Below are 21,731 nucleotides of genomic sequence, written 5' to 3'. Positions count from 1 at the left end.
CTGGTTCAACAGCAAAACAGGTGAGTTGTTTGCAAACCCTGGGAGAAACCTAAAGGTATGCAAAAGTACATTTCTTCCAAAAAAAATTCACCCAAAGTAGTGTAAAATCCTTTCCCCATAGGGGTGTAGGACTGTGTACACATACACACACAGTACATGAGTGCTTCACTCTGCTCTGCAACCATTCACACTGACGCAAGTTTCCGTTCAGTGATGCATTATTATTTTTATTTAACAGTCTGGCCTGGCAATATATTGCGAATCATGGTGGGTGGGTGCTATGCAAAAATTATGTTGCAGGAAAAACTGTGAAGCCAGCCACAATACCTCAAGGGCCGCTTCTCCCCATATGCATTAACCTGGACCCTGTGCTCATCCTCTGAGCCTCCTCCACAAGAGATCTGGAGAATGGTAACTTGAGAACACAGGGCCTATTCTGCTGTGGCTCCCCATTTGTGGAATGCTTTCTCTGGGGAGGCTCACCTGATGCTTTCGTTACATATCTTTAGGCACCGGGTGAGAAAGTTTCTCTTCAACCAGGTCATTGGCTGATGAACATTCTATGGCTTTTAATTTGTGTGTTTGGGGGGGGGGGGTATTGGTTTGTTTTTATTTTATTGTGGTTTCTTTTTCTTTTGCATTTTGTCTGTTCATTTTGTCAGCCATGTGATCTTCAGATGAAGGGTAGTATACAAACTTAATAATAATTATTGCTGCCTAGACATTGGGCATTTATTTCAAGTAGATCACACCTAAACAAAGTGCCCAAAATAATGAGTGATTCCTAAGTCCCCTCATCACAGTGCCTGTGCTTACAGTCTGGTTACTACTAAAATTAAAAGGAATATTATGGAGATAATTTAAAGGTGAACTTCTTTTGTAATAATAAAAAAAATAGCGTCCCTACTATACAACTGCCTTTCAAAAGAGCAGAAATGCAAAAACACTCAACTTCACAACCAACAGCACTTGTGGTACATAAAGCACATTATCAAACCGTGGTTAATAGTATATTCATAGCAATGAGTACTGTAGAAATATTGGCCATTAAATGTGAATAGCGGTTTTGCAAATATGCTTGAGTTTAAGATGCTATTAAATGTTCTTGGCCGCTAAGTTAAGATTGTGTTTTCCCTGGTAGCCTATTTGCACTTAGGCTCTGTTCCCTAAAGTAGCATCTTCTCGAGAATGTTATCTTTCCTCGATATAAACTGATATACACACATGCCATAATGTTCATAAGAAAATTAAAACTGAGCTGGAAGTCAGCCCACTGCTATTCAATGAGTGTATATAAAATTGCGCGGAGACTTCTCACATGGCTATTTAATGGGATGAATCAGCTATGACATGAAAATAGGGTTGCCATACATCCGGGACATTACCGAGATTTTAAAGGCGGGATGAGGATATAGGTTTTGGGGCGTTTTTGTTTTGTCCCACTAAATATGGCCCCAGTAGCTTTCTCTGTGCTTTTAGCAAATGGGATCATCTTAATAGAGGGTCCTGGTTGCGGGCAGTTCCTCAAACTGGTTCCCCCCACCCTTGCGTGGGTGGAGCTATCACCCTTACACCGGGGGTGGCACCACGATCACCCAGGGCTATCGCCCAATCATTTTGAAGGGTGATTGTGGGGAAAAGTATAAAAGCGGCAGCGCAACATGTGCCAGGCGCCTGCTTCACACTGCCAAACACCCACCCTCCCTCCCTTTAATTTAAGTGTCCCTTGGCCTTGCTTTGAACTTTGGTTGGTTGCCCGTCTTGAGTCTGGGACTGGGTAGGATTTTTTTCCATTTGGCAAATTGGCATGGGCCACTGGGTTTTTGCCTACCTCTTAGCAATCATCACAACTTTGTAAGGTTTGGTGGTTAGGCATTGGCTTATTGTTGAATGGGGGAAGGGAGGTCGGCCATCGCCTGCCCCTCCATTTCAAGGGTATTCTGTTAAAGGAATCTGGGGCCAGGATCCTGTCCGAAGTCTGCTTGAGGGGCTTGGGCCATGCCGGGCCTCTGGGAACACCAGGGGAGATGCAGGCGGGTTCCCCCGAAGCAATTTCCCTTTGGGTGGTTTACCCTTACAGGCTTCCCGCAAAGGGGGCAGGAGTCAGATATGGTCTTGCCAATGCCTAAGCCAATACCGCTCTCATTCCTGTAATCAATAAAGTTGTGGCCAAGATTTTGCCCAAAACCTTAAACAAAATATCCATGTCTGTGTGAATTTCTTTATTCTAATGGGGGGTCGGCTTGGGGGTCTTGCCACACAATAAACATGGAATATACCGATACATGTGACGTGGGTGGTGCTGTGGGTTAAACCACAGAGCCTAGGACTTGCCGATCAGAAGGTCAGAGGTTCGAATCCCCGCGATGGGGTGAGCTCCCGTTGCTCGGTCCCAGCTCCTGCCAACCTAGCAGTTCGAAAGCACGTCAAAGTGCAAGTAGATAAATAAGTACCACTCTGGCAGGAAGGTAAACGGCATTTCCGTGCGCTGCTCTGCTTCGCCAGAAGTGTCTTAGTCATGCTGGCCACATGACCTGGAAACTGTATGCCGGCTCCCTCGGCCAATAAAGCGAGATGAGCGCCACAACCCCAGAGTCGGCCATGACTGGACCTAATGGTCAAGGGTCCCTTTACCTTTTTATACCAATACATAGCTGCTCTAAAGCTATTATGGCAGGGGGTTGCCTTAGAGATATTTATCTCCTGCAAAAAATGTTGAAAGAGAGCCTCTCTCTTTCGCTCGTAGCAGACTGTGCTGGTGAAGCAGTTTTTCTAGGATGTAATGAAACCTCGTCTATAAGTGAGCTTGGAGAACAGACTACGGTACTCCAAACTGTGTAACTGGGATCTTTGGTATTCCTGGGAACTGTCCATGACAATATATGCCCAGACATATTATAATTGCTTTGAAATGTTATGTGCACTGGAGCTTCTAGGAATCGAACAAATGGGGTCAGCTCTACACCGTTGATCTTTGGAGGGAAACCATTTACTGAAAAAGCCTCTTAAATACCGTATCCACCAAAAGGAAAGCAAGCCATTCTGCTTTGCTATGGTAAATCAAAAGTAATTTAACTGGACTCCAGATTGGGGGGGGGGGACTATTCGTTATAAACATGACCATTATCATCGCAGAAATAATATTTTTTAAAGAAGTTTTTCAAAATTGCAAGTTCGTTATAGGATAGCATAGCAGAATTATAACCAAAAAGCATATAAAGAAAGGGGGAAAGCAAACCATCTCCAAAACATATTAAAACAGATATGATAAAATCCTTATAATATGTACGCAGACGAATCTTATCTCAGTAGGCTTTCCTGAGTTGGGAGGCTTTTAATGCAAACTAGAAGCATGACTATATAGCATAATCTTAAAAAGAAAACAGAATACAAGATAACACTTGTAGCAGAAAGCAAATTGGGGTGGCTCCATAATTTGGTGTTACGTGCACATGTTTGAAATGCAGAAGGTTCCAGTACTGATTCTTGGCATCTCTGGTTTGCTGTTGGGGAACCTTTAAATTTTTGGAAAGCCTCTGCCAGGCTAAATTAACCAATGATTTAACTCAGTATATGGCATCTCAACATGTCCATAGGCCCTTAATTCACGTATCCACAATACAAAGTGCTTGAAATACGTTTTTGTTTTCATTTCATCAAGCATCAGATATTTTATTTTTTGGACTCAGGCTCGACAGTTCGCAAAGGATAAATACATCATCATGCCCTTTTGAAAACAAAACCAAGATTATAATTGTATTCTTTTCCATTCTTCTTCAAATGAAAGCCAAGGTTTAAGTGATATTTAACAAAAGTCTCCCAGCAGTCTTACTTTGAAGAGTTGCAGATTACATCTTTCACTGCAATGCAAACTTTTTATCACACACGGACACACTTCCTAAATTGCCATTCTAACATTTTCCCAAATGGGGGGAACACCCAAACATTTGGGAAAGCACTGCATTAGGTTCAATGGAAACATTAGCTCAATTTTTGCAACATGCACAATCCCATTTCAATTTCCACAGATCTGTGTCCAAATGAGAACTTGTTATCCTTCAGTAAAACACTTGGGATTTTATATAGAATAGCAATGCTTAAATATACAATACCTTAGCATCTTCGGTGCTTTCTGCTACCATATACGTGAAGCTGATGTTCACCAGATCTGTGCCGCTACAGACACAAACTATTTTCCCTTCAAGTTCATTTTCTGTCTTGCCAACAGCCTCGAGAGCAGCTAATATTTTTGGATCCTGTTAGAGACAATGAATGCCTTGTTAGACGTCCAGAGCTAAAACAGAAAGGAATTTTGTTCGCTTCCCTCACCTCAAATATTTAACATGTAAACATTTCTTATTCACCTTTGCTAAATATTTTTTTTTGTATCAATGCTTCAAGTCCACAGTTTGAAAGCATTCATGGCACAGCTGAGTATTTGTAATACAACTAATAATAATAATAATAATAATAATAATAATAATAATAATAATTTATTATATATACCCTGCCCATCTGGCTGGGTTTCCCAAGCCACTCTGGGCGGCTTCCAACAGAACACTAAAATACAATAATCTATTAAACATTAAAAGCTTCCCAAAACAGGGCTGCCTTCAGATGTCTTCTAAAACTTTGGTAGTTGTTTTTCTCTTTGACATCTGGTGGGAGGGCGATCCACAGGGAGGGTGCCACTACCGAGAAGGCCCTCTGCCTGGTTCCCTGTAACTTGGCTTCTCGCAGCGAGGGAACAGCCAGAAGGCCCTTGGCGCTGGACCTCAGTGTCCAGGCAGAACGATGGAGGTGGAGATGCTCCTTCAGGTATTCTGAGGCCGTTTAGGGCTTTAAAGGTCAGCACCAACACTTTGAATTGTGCTTGGAAACGTACTGGGAGCCAGTGTAGGTCTTTTAGGACCGGTGTTATATGGTCTCAGCAGCCGCTCCCAGTCACCAGTCTAGCTGCCGCATTCTGGATTAGCTGTAGTTGCCGGGTCACCTTCAAAGGTAGCCCCACATAGAGCGCATTGCAGTAGTCCAAGCAAGATGACGTCACAAAGGCCTTGTTCTGGAAGGCGGAAACTTTATATTCCACAAAGTTGGTGGCAGCTTGTTGAAATTCAACCTTTAGGAGCTGACACACTATGATTCTCGGTTATTTATGCAGAAGCTCTTTACAGGCAAGATACCGCAATCATAGTTCTGGAAAAAGGAATCGATTTCCAGTGACTGTTCTTTTGCTCAGTTGCACTTCTGGTTTTCCTTTCCACAGCATGATGGTTTGCATTTTCATAAAACTTGGTCCAGTCATAGGTCAACTCTCTAAGCTATGATCACCGTTGCAGGTCACACCTTTCATAAATGGCAGTGGGGGCAGTGTGACATATGGCTGACTCTTATGTTTACCAATCTATGTCTTCAGAAGATTGTGTTTTGCAACCAGTTGCAGAACTGGTCGGCCTTGTTTCTCCCACTTCAACAACCTCAGGAAGGTTAGGGGAAAAGAATTAATTTTAAAAAAACTACAAATCTGAAAAACAGATTATCACCCTGTAGTCTGCATGCAAGCCAGAACTGAAGGAATATGTAGATTGGAGATTTCTTGTACAGACCCTATCATGTTACTCTGATGTAAAGAGATTTCCAGTTTATCGTTTAAAATCAGGAAAGCTCATTTGCATGGCAACATCTTCTTGTAGATCGGAATGCCAATGAATGAATACATTAAACCCTTATCTTAATAACGGTCATACATTTTTATAAGTGTTTGATGGCTCTCTGTTTGAAGCTGCGCCTAAAATTTAATTGGAAGAAAACTTTGAGCAAGCTTCACCCACAAAGACAGCATTTTTTAGTACTGCTAATTGAAATGGTGAAACTTAAGAACATGCTTAAAAAATGAAATTTGATGAAACTTAAAAACACTTAACTATGGCCAGATTTTTTAGGCATTTGTGCCATATGCTGAAGCTTTGGAAGAAAATTGAAGTTGTTGTTTTAAAGACTAAAGGGGCCATTGAGGAAGCTGGGTTTTCAGAAGTTTTGTTGCTAGCAACCTTACAAAGTAAACTCCACGACCCAAGTCAACACTTATTGTTTAAGACAATACAATTAAAGAAAATTACAGAAATACCTTTGGCACGGCTCCAAAGCGAATACTATTGATCAGAGAACATTCCAAAACTTGCCCTTCCTGGAACGACAAAGGAAACAGGAAAATCTCAAGGGTTTGGTTATAATAAAGATCACATTAAAATAGGTACTGTAGCAGAAAGCAAAGCTGGAGTAGAATTCACAATCGCAGTTAACACAAAGAAGTGTATTCTGTTCATTGCAGTTCAAGCATACAGATCAAGGTGATTTCACCACTTCAGTGTGAATGATGTGATGAAGTTGATGATGGTGATATAATATAATTTTGGCTACAAAGCTACACATATTTAGCAACTACACACCACACCCAAGTCCTTTCTCCTCCATTTTGTGTCTTCACATCAAATACACAGAAAAGGTGGGATGAATCCTGAGAGAAGGTCACAAGAAGGGAACAAAGATGGGCTGTTGCTATGCTCCCATAACAGCTGCCAGCACAGAAGTGGGTGTAGAGAGGCTAGCAGAGAAAGGACCAGGATTACATATCCCCAAGGCCATCGCCAAGCCATCAGCACTATAGTAATACAACTCTCTGCATTTACCGTATTTTTCGCTCTATAAGACACACTTTTTCCCCTCCAAAAATTAAGGGGAAATGTGTGTGCGTCTTATGGAGCAAATGCAGGCTCCATGGCTTCAGCGAAAGCCACATGAAACCTCCGGAGGCTTCGTGTTGCTTTTGCTGAAGCCAGGAGAGCAAGAGGTATCAGTGCACACCGATCCCTCTTGCTCTCCCGGCTTCGCTTTGCTGGAGAGGCGCTGCACAGCTTTCCCTCTCTGCGCAGCGCCCCTTCAGCGAAGCGGAAGGAGAAATGGAAGGGGCTCCATTTCTCCTGCCGCTTTGCTGAAGAAGCGCTGCGCAGAGAGGGAGAGAATTTTTTTTCTTGTTCTCCCCCTCTAAAACTAGGTGCGTCTTGTGGTCCAGTGCGTCCTATAGAGCGAAAAATATGGTACATCCCATTTTGTAACTCTGCAAACACAGTTCTGCTCAGCAAATCTCTCCTCCTTACAGTAAACAAATGGTTGCTGGGAAAGAAGAGGTGCCCGAAATATTGTTCCTCTCCCCAGTTAACTAAAATAAAGGGGGTGGAGTGGGGTGGAGGTACATAATATGTGCTTCCACTTGTGGATTTCCCTTCAACAAATTAACTGTGAGATCCTACGCATGTTTACTCAGAAGTAAGTTCCACTGTGATCCATGGAGCTTTACTCCCTAACAGATGCTTTGGGGATTTGCTGCCCAAGGTCCTGGTATTTAGGAGTTGTGTTTCATGATGGAACAGGCAGCAGTTTGCTTTATCACAAACACACATTCCACATTTCAAAGATCGGAGAGGTAAGTACTCCAGAGAGAAAGTCATAATATTGAAGTCATTGCAAACAGTACCTTTCCTTCACTTTTCCATGTGATAAAGAAGCCAAATTCATCCACTTTAAAGAGACAGTTTGGTTCAAAGACGAAAGACTCCTGTCGACAGGCAAAAAGAAAAATATTCAGTGCTTCAAGTTAAATAACAGGTCTACAGAGTATCAACCTCCATTTCTGTTTGGTTCAGAAACAAAATATTTTAAAACTCATAATGCCCCCACAAACCACTATGTTAAATATACAGAGACCTCAAAAGACAAGCCCTACAACTAGGACTCAATTCACACAGCACCAGTTCAGGGCTAATGTCCCCTCTTCTTACAGATGTTGCAACAGAGGCATCAGTGAACAATCATTCTCCAAATGACAACTGCAACATCTTACCCAGACTTCTTAGGCTTGGGGCAACTCAAGTGACTAGGTAATCAGCTATACAACTGCAAATAAAACATTTTAAATGTGTTGTGAAGTGCAATATACAAATGCGACACTAGATGGAGACAGTGCGCTATGCAAAATTCAAAATATTTTTTCAAAACTTTTTTTTAAAAAAGAATTTCCACAGTGTTTTTATGTGTGTGTAGATTCCACCTAGGGCAGGCCTCATCCAAATAACCTGCATGGTGTCTTATAGGCCTCTCTGGTTCGGTTGGTGACCCAGCTAAAAAAAACCCCATTGGGACAGGAATAGCTAAACCTTTGTTCGCTGCACTCTGGTGATCTCTAAGCGAGGTTTCTGTAATACATTAAGCATAGGGCTGCCTTTGAAGGTGGTTTGGAAACTGTAGAATTCAGCAGCCAGACTACTGGCTGGGGCAAGATGGGTCTGATCACGTTGACAGCAATCTTAGCATGGCTTTACTGGCTATTGATCAGTTTCCAGGCTCAATTCAAAGTGCTGGTTTTTTTATCTTTAAAACCTTATTCAGCTCGAGGCCCTGGTATATCAGCAACTGCCTTTCCCCACATGAAGTGGCCCAAATACTGCATTCATCTTCTGAGGCCCTTCTCCAGCTGCACTTTCTGAAGGAGATGCTGAGAGTGGCAATGTGAGAATGGGCCTTTTCATTGGTGGTTCCCCACTTGTGGAAGGCTCTCCCCAGAGGAGCAAAACAGGTGTCATTAGTTAGGTCTGTAGCCTCTTTTATGCTCTTACTTTTAAGTAAAGTCGTACCTCATTTGCAGCCGGGATCCGTTCTGGAGCCCCAGCCGCTAACCGAAAAGGATGCAGGGCAAAGTCCCGCGTCTGCGCATGTGCAGGGAGCGGTTTGCGCTTCTGCGTATAAGCGAAGCACGATTTAGCGCTTCTGCACATGCGCAAGCGGCAAACCTGGAAGTAACCCGTTCCGGTCCTTCCGGGTTTGCTGCAGATGTTCACCAGAATGGACACTGGACAAGGTGGACATTCGCGGAGATATTACTGTATGATGTGCAAGCACTCAAGAACTTGTTTTATCTCTGTTTTTAAAATTTGGTTTTACAGTGGTACCTCGGGTTAAGTACTTAATTCCATACATTAACAGCTCAGGTCGCATACCTGAAGGGTGGAAGTTGAGTATAATTGCCCCAATATATAAAAAGGGTGATAAGAAAAACCCTGCCAATTATAGACCCATTAGTTTGTTAGATGTAGCCTCCAAACTATATGCCAGGCTCCTTCTTGGGAGACTAGAAGAATGGGCAGATACAAATAAGGTGATATCTGAAGTCCAGGCAGGTTTCCAAAGAGGGAAATCCACATTGGACCAGTGCTTTGTGCTGAACTTTCTGCTATGTAAATACATCCATAATTTAAAGCAAAAATTATATGTTGCTTTTATCGATCTAAAGTCAGCTTTTGATACGGTCCCAAGACACGCATTGTGGCAAAAATTGGAAAAGACAAATATAGACCTCCGTCTATTATTTCTCATTAAAACATTATATACTGACACATCAATACAAGTAAAGGTGGATCTGGCTGGCCATCTCACCACTAGAATTAAGACCATTACTGGAGTAAAACAGGGATGCATTTTGGCACCTTTCCTGTTCAATTTTTATATTAATGACATGGTTAAAGAACTGGAGGGACTACAGTTTGCCCTTGTCACAATTCTCGACCAAAAACTCTCAGTTTTAATGTATGCTGATGACCTAGTACTTGTATCTAGAACCCAGGTGGGCCTGAGATGGCTGCTTGCAAAATTAAGTTCATATTGCAAGAGGAATGCTTTATCTATAAACTATGATAAGACACAGGTCATTGTATTTGGGAAGCGTTCTAAAAAGTATGTTTGGCACCTGGATGAACACATCATAAACCATGTAAATACGTTTAAATATCTGGGATGGATTTATTCAGAAATGGCATCTTGGAATACACAGTACTTAATTCGTTCCAGAGGTCCGTTCTTAACCTGAAACTGTTCTTAACCTGAGGCACCAGGTTAAGCTAATGGGGCCTCCCGCTGCCGCCGTGCCAGAGGAGCAGGATTTCTGTTCTCATCCTGAAGCAAAGTTCTTAACCAGAGGTACTATTTCTGGGTTAGCAGAGTCTGTAACCTGAAGTGTATGTAACCCAAGGTACCACTGTATTTTTTTCTTGTCATTGCTATTTTTATCCTGTATGTAAGTCATTTTGAGGCATTTCGGTGTCCTGCACACTATATTGTGATACAGTGGTACCTTGGGTTACAAACACTTCGGGTTACAGACTCCGCTAACCCAGAATTAGTACCTCGGGTTGCAAACTTTACCTCAGGATGATAACAGAAATCATGTGGCTGTGGCGCGGCGGCAGCAGGAGGCCACATTAGCTAAAGTGGTACCTCAAGTTAAGAATGGTTTCAGGTTAAGATCGGACCTCCGGAACGAATTTAGTTTGTAACCAGAGGTACCACTGCTCAGGGCCAGATTTAGGTTTGATGAGGCCCTAAGCTACTGAAGATAATGGGGCCCTTCATATGTCCTTTGTCAACAACAAATTGTCACTTTTTTGTGTTGAATATATGCTATATGGTAATTGATGGACCTAATAGGTATCTAAAGCCATTTGCACATAAGAAAATATGTATTTTATCAAACCATTTTTTCTCTTTGGATTTTTTTGGGGGCTCCAAGAGAGTGGGGCCCTATACTATAGCTTGTTTAGCTTACACGTAAATCCAGCACTGCCTCTGTTCACTGGTGCCATGCCAAAGTGAAAAGCATTGGTGCATTTCTAAAACCAGCTGAACTTCTAAGTTTAGGAGACGGTATTTGCTTGGTGGGCGTGTGCATAAACTGAGTGGCGAAGAGTCCTTTTGCAAAGAAGAAACTTGAGTAAGCCATACTGTTCCTCGGTCGTTTATTTGCTGCCACCATGAATGTGGGAGATAAGATCTCTGGCTGTCTTGGCAGGCTTTAATATTTAAAAATATCTTTTCTTCATTTCAAGAGATTATGGAATGAAGCAAAATAATACTAAAGGGATTTGGTGGGACTTATTTTTTGTTTTATTATCGTCTCGCTAAACAGAGCTTCCAGCTAATCTATAGTGCTTGATAGATTAGCCGGAGGTTCTGTTTACATGAAGTTTGCTAAGGCATCGTTTGAGCCCCGCAAATCTAGTTAAACAAATCCATTCCTCAAAAAGACTGTAGATCGCATGATCAAATAAAAAGGAAACAAGCTAGAAATGTTCTCTTTTGCAAACACAGTATCTTCCCTCCCACATTCCTTGGAGCTATCCTCTTTTTAAAGAGTTTACAGATATGGAAATTATATTGAATGAGCTTGCAATAAGTGTGTCTTGCTGGAAATGAATAGCCAGCATTCGAAAGATGTTTGCTGGTCTGAACTGGGATGTAACTGGGCTGGTATCCTTTTCTGGCATCCATTACACTGCTGTCTGGCAATGTGTGTTGCCCCCCCCCCCCATATTCATTTCTCAGTGGGGGATGCACAAAGCTGGTAACAGAATTAAACTGTTGTGATTTCCATTTTCCAAAAGAAACCCCACCCCAACCACAGGCTGTCTCGCCAGAGTGGTGCATGCTCTAGTTATCTCTCACTTAAACTACTGCAATGCGCTCTATGTGGGGCTACCTTTGAAGGTGACCCAGAAACTATAACTAATCCAGAATGCGGCAGCTAGACTGGTGACTGGGAGTGGCCGCCGAGACCATATAACACCGGTCTTGAAAAACCTACATTGGCTCCCAGTACGTTTCCGAGCACAATTCAAAGTGTTGGTGCTGACCTTTAAAGCCCTAAACAGCCTTGGTCCAGTATACATGAAGGAGCATCTCCACCTCCATCGTTCTGCCCAGACACTGAGGTCCAGTGCCGAGGGCCTTCAGGTGGTTCCCTCGCTGCGAAAAGCCAAGTTATAGGGAACCAGGCAGAGGGCCTTCTCGGTGGTGGCACCCGCCCTGTGGAACACCCTCCCACCAGATGTCAAAGAGAAAAATAACTACCAAAGTTTTAGAAGACATCTGAAGGCAGCCTGTTTAGGGAAGCTTTTAATGTTTAATAGGTTATTGTATTTTGGTGTTTTGTTGGAAGCCGCCCAGAGTGGCTGGGGAAACGCAGCCAGATGGGTGGGGTATAAATAAGAAATTATTATTATTATTATTAGTCAATGTAAATCATTTAATATGGTGGAGAGCATGGCTTACCTGCAAGTAAGCAAAACAATAACAAAAATAGTAGCAATGGAAGGGTTTTGTTGCTAATTACGCACTCTCTGCCCCAAGGTCCCAAGGCAGGTTACAGTAATTAAAATGAAATGTTAAAAATAGTTTAAAGCAATTTATAAATACTGAAACAAGGTGGGTCCTAAAAATATATATGTTGTGATAAGAGCTAATTGTGCACCATCGTCTTTGCAATGTCAACAAATGCCCAGAGATATTTTTTTTTGGCAAACAGAGGTTGCAATTCTATTCACATTTACCCAAATATCTGCACTGAGGTGTATAGGATCGCACTGCTAATAATTCAGTTCTAGTCTATGATTGGGACCTGGTTATTCAGCACTGCAAAAACAAGGGCCAGATTCAAAAAAGGGGAATTTTGGAAGCATCCCTTGTTCTTTCCACTCTTAATATGTGCATGTATCGAGTCAAATTCAAAGCCCTAGTAATGAACTGGAAGAGTGTATTTTCCCATGCTGTTCACTGTGGTTTTGCAAACACGTGAATAAGTAAACACAGAAAAACGTTCTTTATTACTATTATTTCTAACAAGGTATGCACACTGTTCCATCACTTCCCTGCGTGTGCTGATGATTTGCATTCACTGCGTACAACTGTGGCAGCTGGATGTCATTTGACTTTAAAGCTCCCATCAGTCCCAAACCATTGGACATGTTGGCTGGTGCTAATGGGAGCCGCAGATGTAAGGGCTCTATAACCCTTTCAGACCCTTGTGCCTCACTTAGTCAGCTTAGAGAAGGCAGCACATGACATGGCAGAGTGTGGCCCATGAGTTTCATGTCAAAGTCTACTTGCAGTCTCGGCCAGGTATACCTGGAGGAGCATCTCCACCCCCATCGTTCAGCCTGGACAGTGAGGTCCAGCTCCAAGGGCCTTCTGGCGGTTCCCTCCCTGAGAGAAGTAAGGTTACAGGGAACCAGGTAGAAGGCCTTCTTGGTGGTGGCACCCGCCCTGTGGAACGCCCTCCCATCAGATATCAAGGAAATAAACAACTACCTGACTTTTAGAAGACATCTGAAAGCAGCCCTGTTTAGGGACGTTTTTAATGTTTGATCTTTTATCGTGTTTTTAATATTCTGTTGGGAGCCGCCCAAAGTGGCTCAGATGGGTGGGGTATAAATAACAAAATATTATTATTATTATTATTATTATTATTATTATTATTATTATTATTATGCCCCCCTTGGTCTGAGCAGTTGGCCCTCCCTTTTCTAGAGGCAAAGACTCCTTGCTTGCCTTCAAACTGCAGGTTTCAATGTTTCTCTCTGGGGTAATATTAAGGAAGTTGCCTTACCTCTTCATATCTGTCAAACACGGCTCCATCTTGTAGAAAGGATGGAACTGGCTTCTGCCAGTTAAATTCATATGGCTTTGCCATTATATAGAACTGCCACCCTGAAACAAAACAAGCAAAAGTGAGGCAAGTGGAATGTAAAACTGCAAAGACTAGGATGAACATGTTCTCTCGCCTGGTAAGGAAGCACAGTTTGGTTTCTGACCAGAGAATAGTTTTTTTCAATCTCTTTCCCCCATTATTATTATTATTAGTAGTAGTAGTTTTCACATATTACATTACAATACAAATGTACCAAAGCCAACACTATTTCCTCCCCATCACCCCATACATTTACATTCCTATTTCCTCAATCCATCATATTATTCTTTTCTCCTTCCTCCCACTTCCCTCCGCCCCCACTCGATTTCCTCCACATTATACAATTTACAATAATCTTTGCATTCTACGACCTTCTCAAATCATCTATATATTCTTATTATCTTTCCTTACTTCCATCCAGTACTTCACATGTTAATCTAGGCATATTAGCATATCTTTTTTTGAGCAATATTTTGCCACATATTCATCAAAACATTTCCACTCCTTTTTAATTTTTGATTCGACTGATTTCCTATTATAGCAGTTAATTTTGCCAAAATTACATATTCATTTAGTTTACAAATCCATTCCTCCTTGTGGGTATAGTTTGTGACTTCCACCTAGCAGCAATCACTATTCTAGCAGCTGTACTTGCATATAGAAAAATCCCCCTCCCTGTGGTATCTCATCATCTATCAATCCAAGGAGATATGTCTCTGGTTTTTTTGTTATTGATATTTCACCATCTTCTTTAGTTCTTCGTGTACTACTATCCCAAATTTCTTAATTTCCTCACACCTCCACCACATATGTATTGTTGTTCCTAGTTCTCCACCACATCTCCAACAGAGGTTGGATTTCAATTTGTATATCTTTGCCAACTTAACTGGCGTTAAGTACCACCTATAGAACATCTTTACAAAATTTTCTTTAATTGTATATGAGGCAGTAAATCGTATATCCTCTCGCCAGGGTTTCTCCCATTGCTCTAGATAGTTTTTAAATCTCTGTTTAGTTTCCTGCCGATTTGGGTTTTTTATTACACTGAATTTGTATTATTACACTGAAGATCACAGGGCAGTTGATAATGTAAAAATAAATAAATGAAAACACAAAATACATAATAAAGACAAAACAAACAAAAGCAATTAACACCCTTTCCACAGGGCCATGGGATGTTAATGCTTTCTTGAAGAGAAATGTTCTCGCCTGGTGCCTAAAGATATGCAATGAAGGCTCCAGGCAAGTCTCCCTGGGGAGAGCATTCCACAAACAGGGAGCCACCACGGAAAAGGCTCTTTCTCGTGTTGTTACCCCTCAGACCTCTTGAAGAGGAGGCAAACAAACAAGGGCCTCGGATGATGATTGCAGGGCCTGGGTCAGTTCATATGGGGAGAAGTGGTCCTTGAGGTATTGCTTTTAAAATGTTTTTAATGACTTGTATTTCTCTGCATTGGTAAAATGTTAGCATTTCTTTTAATTGCTCAGAGTTACAGTCAAGTGGTATATACATTTTTGGGGTGGGTAGAGGGGAATTGTTCTACCCGGCAAGCCAAAATGCTTCTGCTGACAGAACATTCAACATGGCGCAGCTCTGAATTCTTCCTATGGCCGCTGATGCCAATGAGTAAAATTTGGTTGAACACAACCCTTTGCCTTTATTAACAACCATGTGAGAAATACCTAAAACTCACCAGGCCACATTTTATTAATGGCCAGGAGAAGTGATACAATTACCGTATTTTTCGCTCTATAGGTCACACCGGACCATAGGACACACCGGACCATAGGAGGGGGAGAACAGGGGGAAAAAATTATCCCCCTCTCTGCTCAGTGCTCCTTCAGCGAAGCAGCAGGAGAAACGGAGCCCCTTCCATTTCTCCTCCTGCTTCACTGAAGGGGCGCTGCGCAGAGAGAGGAAACTGTGCAGCGCCTCTCCAGTGAAGCGAAGCCTGGAGAGCAAGAGGGATCGGTGCGCACCGACCCGTCTCACTCTCCAGGCTTCAGGCGGCTATCCGCAAGCCTTTGGAGCGCAGCGGGAACTCCTGCTGCGCTCCGAAGGCTTGTGGATAGCTGCCTGAAGCCCCCAGAGCGAAGCGGGAGTTCGCGCTGCGCTCCAGAGGCTTCAGGCTTCAGGCACTCCTGCTGCGCTCCAAAGGCTTGCAGGTAGCTGCCTGAAGCCTCCGGAGCACAGAGGGAGTTCCCGCTGCACTCCGGGGGCTTCAGGTGGCTTCAGCGAAAGCAACACAAAGCCTTCAGAGCGTGGGGGGAGTTCAGAGGCTTTGCATTGCTATCGCTGAAGCCAAGGAGCCTGCATTCGCTCCATAAGACGCACAAACATTTCCCCTTAATTTTTGAAGGGTGAAAAGTGCGTCTTATATGACATGGACAAGAATTGACCAAATTTGGGAAACTAGAGGGCTGGCTCTGAAGATCAGAAAAGTGGAAATTTGCCCTAAAACTTGCTCCGACCACAATGCTGTGAAGATGGAAATGAAACTAACACCAACTGGTTCCTTTAAGATGGAGGATGAATGACACTTTGTTTAGGAACGAAGAAGTGACTAAGAAGGCCCAAAAAACCTTGAGAGATTATTTTGAGATAAATATGAACACCACTGTTGAAAAAAGAGTAATCTGGGACGCAAGCAAAGCGGTTATGAGAGGATTTCTGATACAACAGAATGCAATTAAGAAGAGAGCTCAAAATGAGAAAAAAGACAAAATTCTGGAGAAAATAAAGGAAGGAGAGAAGAAACTGAGAGTGAAACCAAAGTCGCAGGAAATCCTGAAAGAGATAAAGTTATATCAAGTACAATATATGAAAATGATGAACCAGGAAATAGAATGGAAAATTAAACAGATGAGACAAAAGACATTTGAATCGGCAAATAAATGCGGAAAACTGCTGGCTTGGCAAATGAAAAAAAGACAAAAACTTAATACCATTACGAATTTGGAAGTGGAAGGAAAGAATATACAGAATCCAGTGGAGATCAGAAAGTGCTTCTCTGGAACTTTAAACAATTATATACACAGGAGACGCAGAAAGAAATGGACATTGACCGATTTTTGAAAACAAATGGACTACAAAAAATCTCTCAAGAAAACAAGTTAATGTTGAATTACAAAATAATGGAGCAGGAGGTAGAAGGGGCCATTCAGAACATGCAATTAGGTAAATCCCCAGGACCGGATGGTTTGACTTCAAGATATTATAGATCCCTGAAAGAATGGTTATTACAACCTTTAAAGGAAGTCTGTAATGAAATATTGGAAGGGAAAAGGGCACCAGAGTCATGGAAGGAAGCTTATATTACACTTATACCGAAAACAGATTCTGAGAAGACACAGCTTAAGAACTACTGCCCCATATCTTTGCTTAATGTGGATTATAAAATTTTTGCAGATATTTTGGCTAAAAGACTAAAAAAGGTACTAGTAGAAGAAATTCATAAAGATCAAGCGGGCTTTCTCCCGGGCAGACACTTGTCTGACAATACGAGGAACATAATTAACATTCTAGAAAAACTACAAGTGAACATTTATACCAAAGCAGTTCTGATATTTGTGGACGCGGAGAAAGCCTTTGACAACATTTCTTGGAGTTTTATGAAGAAGAATTTACAGGGGATGGGGGTTGGTCAAGGTTTTGGAAATGGTATAGGTGCAATTTACTCAGAACAAAAGGCAAAATTAATTGTGAATAATGTAGTGATGGAAGAATTTAAGATAGAGAAAGGAACACGACAAGGTTGCCCAATCTCTCCATTGCTTTTTATATTGGTCCTGGAGGTCCTTTTAAACATGATTAGAAGGAACCAATTGGTTAAAGGTATACAAGTCGGAGCTAAACAGTACGAATTGAAAGCATTTGCTGATGATTTGGTATTGACACTACAGGAGCCAGAATCTAGTACTAAAAGAGTACTGGAACTAATTCAAGAATTTGGTCAGGTAGCGGGTTTTAAGTTGAACAAGATGAAAACTAAGGTTTTAGAGAAAAATCTAACAGTGACTGAGAGAGAGAGGTTTCAGAAGGAGACAGGATTAACACTAGTTAAGAAAGTGAAATACCTAGGGGTTAATATGACTGCTAAGAATGTGAATTTATTTAAGGATAACTATGAAAAATGTTGGATGGAAGTGAAAAAGGATTTAGAAATATGGTCAAATCTGAAGCTATCATTGCTAGGCCGAATTGCTGTGATAAAAATGAATGTATTGCCAAGGATGCTGTTTTTGTTTCAAACATTGCAAATTTTGGATAAAATGGATTGTTTCAAGAAGTGGCAGAGAGATATTTCTAGATTTGTCTGGCAGGGCAAGAAGCCTCGAATAAAATATAAGATATTGATGCTAAAGAAAGAGGTGGATTTGCCCTGCCAGACTTTAAACTTTATTATGAATCAGCCGCTTTTTGCTGGCTGAGAGAATGGCTGCTTCTTGAAAACACTGATGTGTTGGACCTAGAAGGTTTTAACAATGTATTTGGGTGGCATGCATATTTGTGGTATGATAAGGTCAAAGCACATAAAGCGTTTAAAAACCATATTGTTAGAAAAGCACTGTTTAATGTTTGGATAAGATATAAGGACTTGTTGGAAAATAAAACCCCAAGGTGGTTGTCACCAATGGAAGCAAAGGCTCAGAAAAAGCTCAATATGGAGGCCAAATGGCCGAAATATTAGGAAATTTTGGAACAAGAGGGAGATAGATTAAAACTACAGAGTTTTGAAAAACTAAAAAATAGCGTGCGAGACTGGCTCCATTATTACCAAATAATGGAGGCATATAATTTGGACAAAAAAATTGGCTTCCAGGTGGAAAAATCAAAATTGGAAACAGAACTGTTAGATCACAAAATTAAGAATTTGTCAAGAATGTATAACTTGCTGTTGAAATGGAACACTCAGGATGAAACGGTGAAATCAGCTATGATTAAATGGGCACAAGATGTTGGACATAATATTATGACGGCTGACTGGGAACAGTTATGGACCACAGGTATGAAGTTCACGGCATGTAATGCCTTAAGAGAGAATATAATGAAAATGATCTACAGGTGGTACATGACACCAGTCAAGCTTGCAAAAATTTATCATTTGCCCGATAATAAATGTTGGAAATGTAAAGAGACTGAAGGTACATTCTTTCACCTTTGGTGGACATGCCCAAGGATTAAGACTTTCTGGGAGATGATCTATAATGAAATGAAAAAGGTATTTAAATATACCTTTCTGAAGAAACCAGAGGCCTTTCTCCTGGGCATGGTCAGCCAATTGGTGCCAAAGAAGGATAGAACTTTCTTTATGTATGCTACAACAGCAGCAAGAATACTTATTGCAAAGTACTGGAAGACACAAGATCTACCCACCCGGGAAGAATGGCAGATGAAGGTGATGGACTATATGGAACTGGCGGAAATGACTGGCAGAATCCGAGACCAGGGAGAAGAGTCGGTGGAAGAAGATTGGAAGAAATTTAAAGTTTATTTACAGAAACACTGTAAAATTAAGGAATGTTAGAAGGATGTTGGAATGAAGTTATGTGGCTTTAGCAGAAATGTTATAAAGGATTAAGTAAAAATAGACTGTTAATTGGTGAAAAGAGGGAAAGTAAAGTTACATTATATTAAGATAAATTATAGGACAAAAACTGGGAAAGATGGAAAGGATTTGCTGAAATAGCTAACTGAACTAGAATACAAAAAAGGGAGGTGTGAGGAGGTCAAGGAAACAAGCAAATGAAAGATAAGTTATGGGAAGGTTTGTTGTGTTTTTTAATTGTTTCTATTTTTCTGTTTTTTCTTTTTTTTCTTTTTCCTTATTGTGATGTGTTGTATTGTTTTTGCTTAATTTGGTATTTTCTCTTTTTTCTTTTTGTAACCTTTAAAACTTTAATAAATATTACTTTTAAAAAAAGAAAAGAAAAAGTGTGTCTTATAGAGCAAAAAATACGGTAACTATAACATCACCAAAGCAGAGCATGAGACTCTTAATCTCAGGGTTGTGGGTTCGAGTTCCACGTTGGGCAAAAAGATTCCTGCACTGCAGGGGGTTGGACTAAATGACCCTTTGGGTCTCTTTCAGCTCAATGATTCTATGTTCTCTGGCAGAAAACACTCCCACTTGGATTGGGAGTTTATAAATACGCCTTAACCCAAATGAAAAGACTCAATATAACACTAAGTACTATTTATTCCTGGTCCTCCTTTTCAAAAAGAAGGATAACAAAGAGTATTTTCTAAGTAAAGCACATGGCTAGAAGCCAGAAAATACGGATAGCACAAGAAGCCAGAGGGGTTATACATAATTTACTGAACTTGTGATCTCATTATACAAACACTGTAATGAAGGGAGAAAACATAAATCAGCTTGGCTTTGAAATCTTCATGAGAAAGGCTACTAGAGCACAGAATTTTCACATGAATGGACTAATAAGAGGTTCAAAATTTCACAACAGCCTCTCACAAACTGTTTTGAGCAAATTGTATTAGAAAGACTGAAACACACACACACACGGCTCTCTCCACAGAATTTAAACACACCCTTTTCTGGTTTAAGAGAAGGTTGGGAAGACAACGAGATTGGAATTTTAACTTGAAGAAGACCCACCCACCCATACATACATATGGAATGATGGGATTTAATAAAGACATGGCTTATCAGCTTAAGCAAACTCGTCAACTTCACAAAGTTATGATTTAGATTAGAAGTTAGCAAAGGAGTTTTTGTGTTCCTTGGAGACAAGGCAGCCAGTGCAGACACATGACTCTGCCTACTAATAAAAAATATCTAAGACCTTTAGAGAAGGGCAAAGGAAATGATTAAAAATGTGAGAGCACCATCTCTAAGCTTTAATGTCAAGCAATTAGTATTGAAAGCAGATACATGAACAAACATGTACAATTAAAAGAGAGACAGATTATTATTGAACCCTCCTTTTTTCCTCTCGCCACCCCCAATCTACCTCCTCCTCAAAATTCCTAGGGGATGATCTGATCTCTGCCAGAGGCATTATCTAGACCCAGTTCTTCAGTTATTACTTTTTTTTAAAAAAAACCCCAGAATCATATTTCTTCAATTTCTTTTAAGAGTGTATTGGTAGCAATTCCTAGCATGATTAAGTATTAGACAAAGTCAAACTTTATTAAAATCACACCTGATTTAATACCAGCTTGTTGTAGCAGTGCAGCAGTTTATTGCACTTTCTAAAGAAACTAATATGCATATGCACTTCTATTGCATACTTTTACGACAACTGGCCAAAATATGAGAGGATTATAAACATTCAAGTGCACAGAAGTACTTGCGAATCCTTCTGAAGGAGGTTTTATTATAGTCTTAAACCCTTGTCCCAGAACTCAGTTTACAGTCATGATTCATCATAGCCTTGATTTTTTTTCTTTTCTTTATTAGTTTTAAATGAGAGAGGGGGCAGTTGCAGAGAGCACAATGTACACACAAAAGGGGTTGCCAACCTTTATGGATCAGTAGACACATTTCAGATTTTGTGTGAGAGCTAAGGTGCTAGTCACAGCTTACTGGGTGGGTGGAGAAAGCAGAAACACAAAATTATAGAGAGACAGCCACCCCCAACAATCTTCTGCCATGTCATGGAGTTCACACAATATTGATTTCACACACACGCACAGACTGTTGCTATCTAATAGCAAAAGGGAATCTTCCTCGGTGCCAGGAAAAATACACAAGGTGGCCACACACATTTCACAGAAATTGCTTAGAAAGCACCTGCACATTTTGCCCCATAATATTCTTTCTTGGAGGGCTACTTACCTATTTTTCTTTAAATGAAAGCTCAGAGTCTGGGGCACTTGCCCAAGTGTGACAAAGAAAGCATTCACAGTCGCCAACTTGGTGACCCATGGTCCTAGGTTTTCTAGCTAAAGGACTGCATGTGATAGGGCTGGGGAACACCTTTATGAATTGGGATCTTGGGGAGCCACTGTCAGACAGATTAGATCATGGGTAGGCAACCTAAGGCCGGGGGGCCGGATGCGGCCCAATTGCCTTCTCATTCCGGACCACGGACGGTCCAGGAATCAGCATGTTTTTACATGAGTAGAATGTGTGCTTTTATTTAAAACGCATCTCTGAGTTATTTGTGGGGCATAGGAATTCGTTCATTTATTTATTTT

General features: G+C 41.1%; 1 protein-coding gene across 17 annotated transcripts in view; it reads right to left on the bottom strand.

The window, feature by feature from the left end:
- Positions 1–21,731, bottom strand: part of PLCB4 (phospholipase C beta 4) — a 219,254-nt gene that overhangs the window by 82,157 nt on the left and 115,366 nt on the right. For all 17 annotated transcript variants that reach the window (XM_083606846.1, XM_083606840.1, XM_083606839.1 and 14 more), the window contains 4 exons: positions 13,490–13,590; positions 7,535–7,615; positions 6,128–6,187; positions 4,113–4,256 (listed from right to left, as the gene is read on the bottom strand). In XM_083606846.1, coding sequence (XP_083462972.1) covers positions 4,113–4,256; positions 6,128–6,187; positions 7,535–7,615; positions 13,490–13,573 — 369 coding nt within the window. In that variant the 5' untranslated portion in view covers positions 13,574–13,590. The remainder of the gene's footprint in view (positions 1–4,112; positions 4,257–6,127; positions 6,188–7,534; positions 7,616–13,489; positions 13,591–21,731) is intronic.

The sequence above is a fragment of the Podarcis filfolensis genome (assembly GCF_964270895.1).
Source record: "Podarcis filfolensis genome assembly, chromosome: 3".
Taxonomy (NCBI): domain Eukaryota; kingdom Metazoa; phylum Chordata; class Lepidosauria; order Squamata; family Lacertidae; genus Podarcis; species Podarcis filfolensis.
The sequence above is the reverse complement of the archived record's forward strand: the minus strand, read 5'-3'. Positions and strand labels throughout refer to the sequence as shown.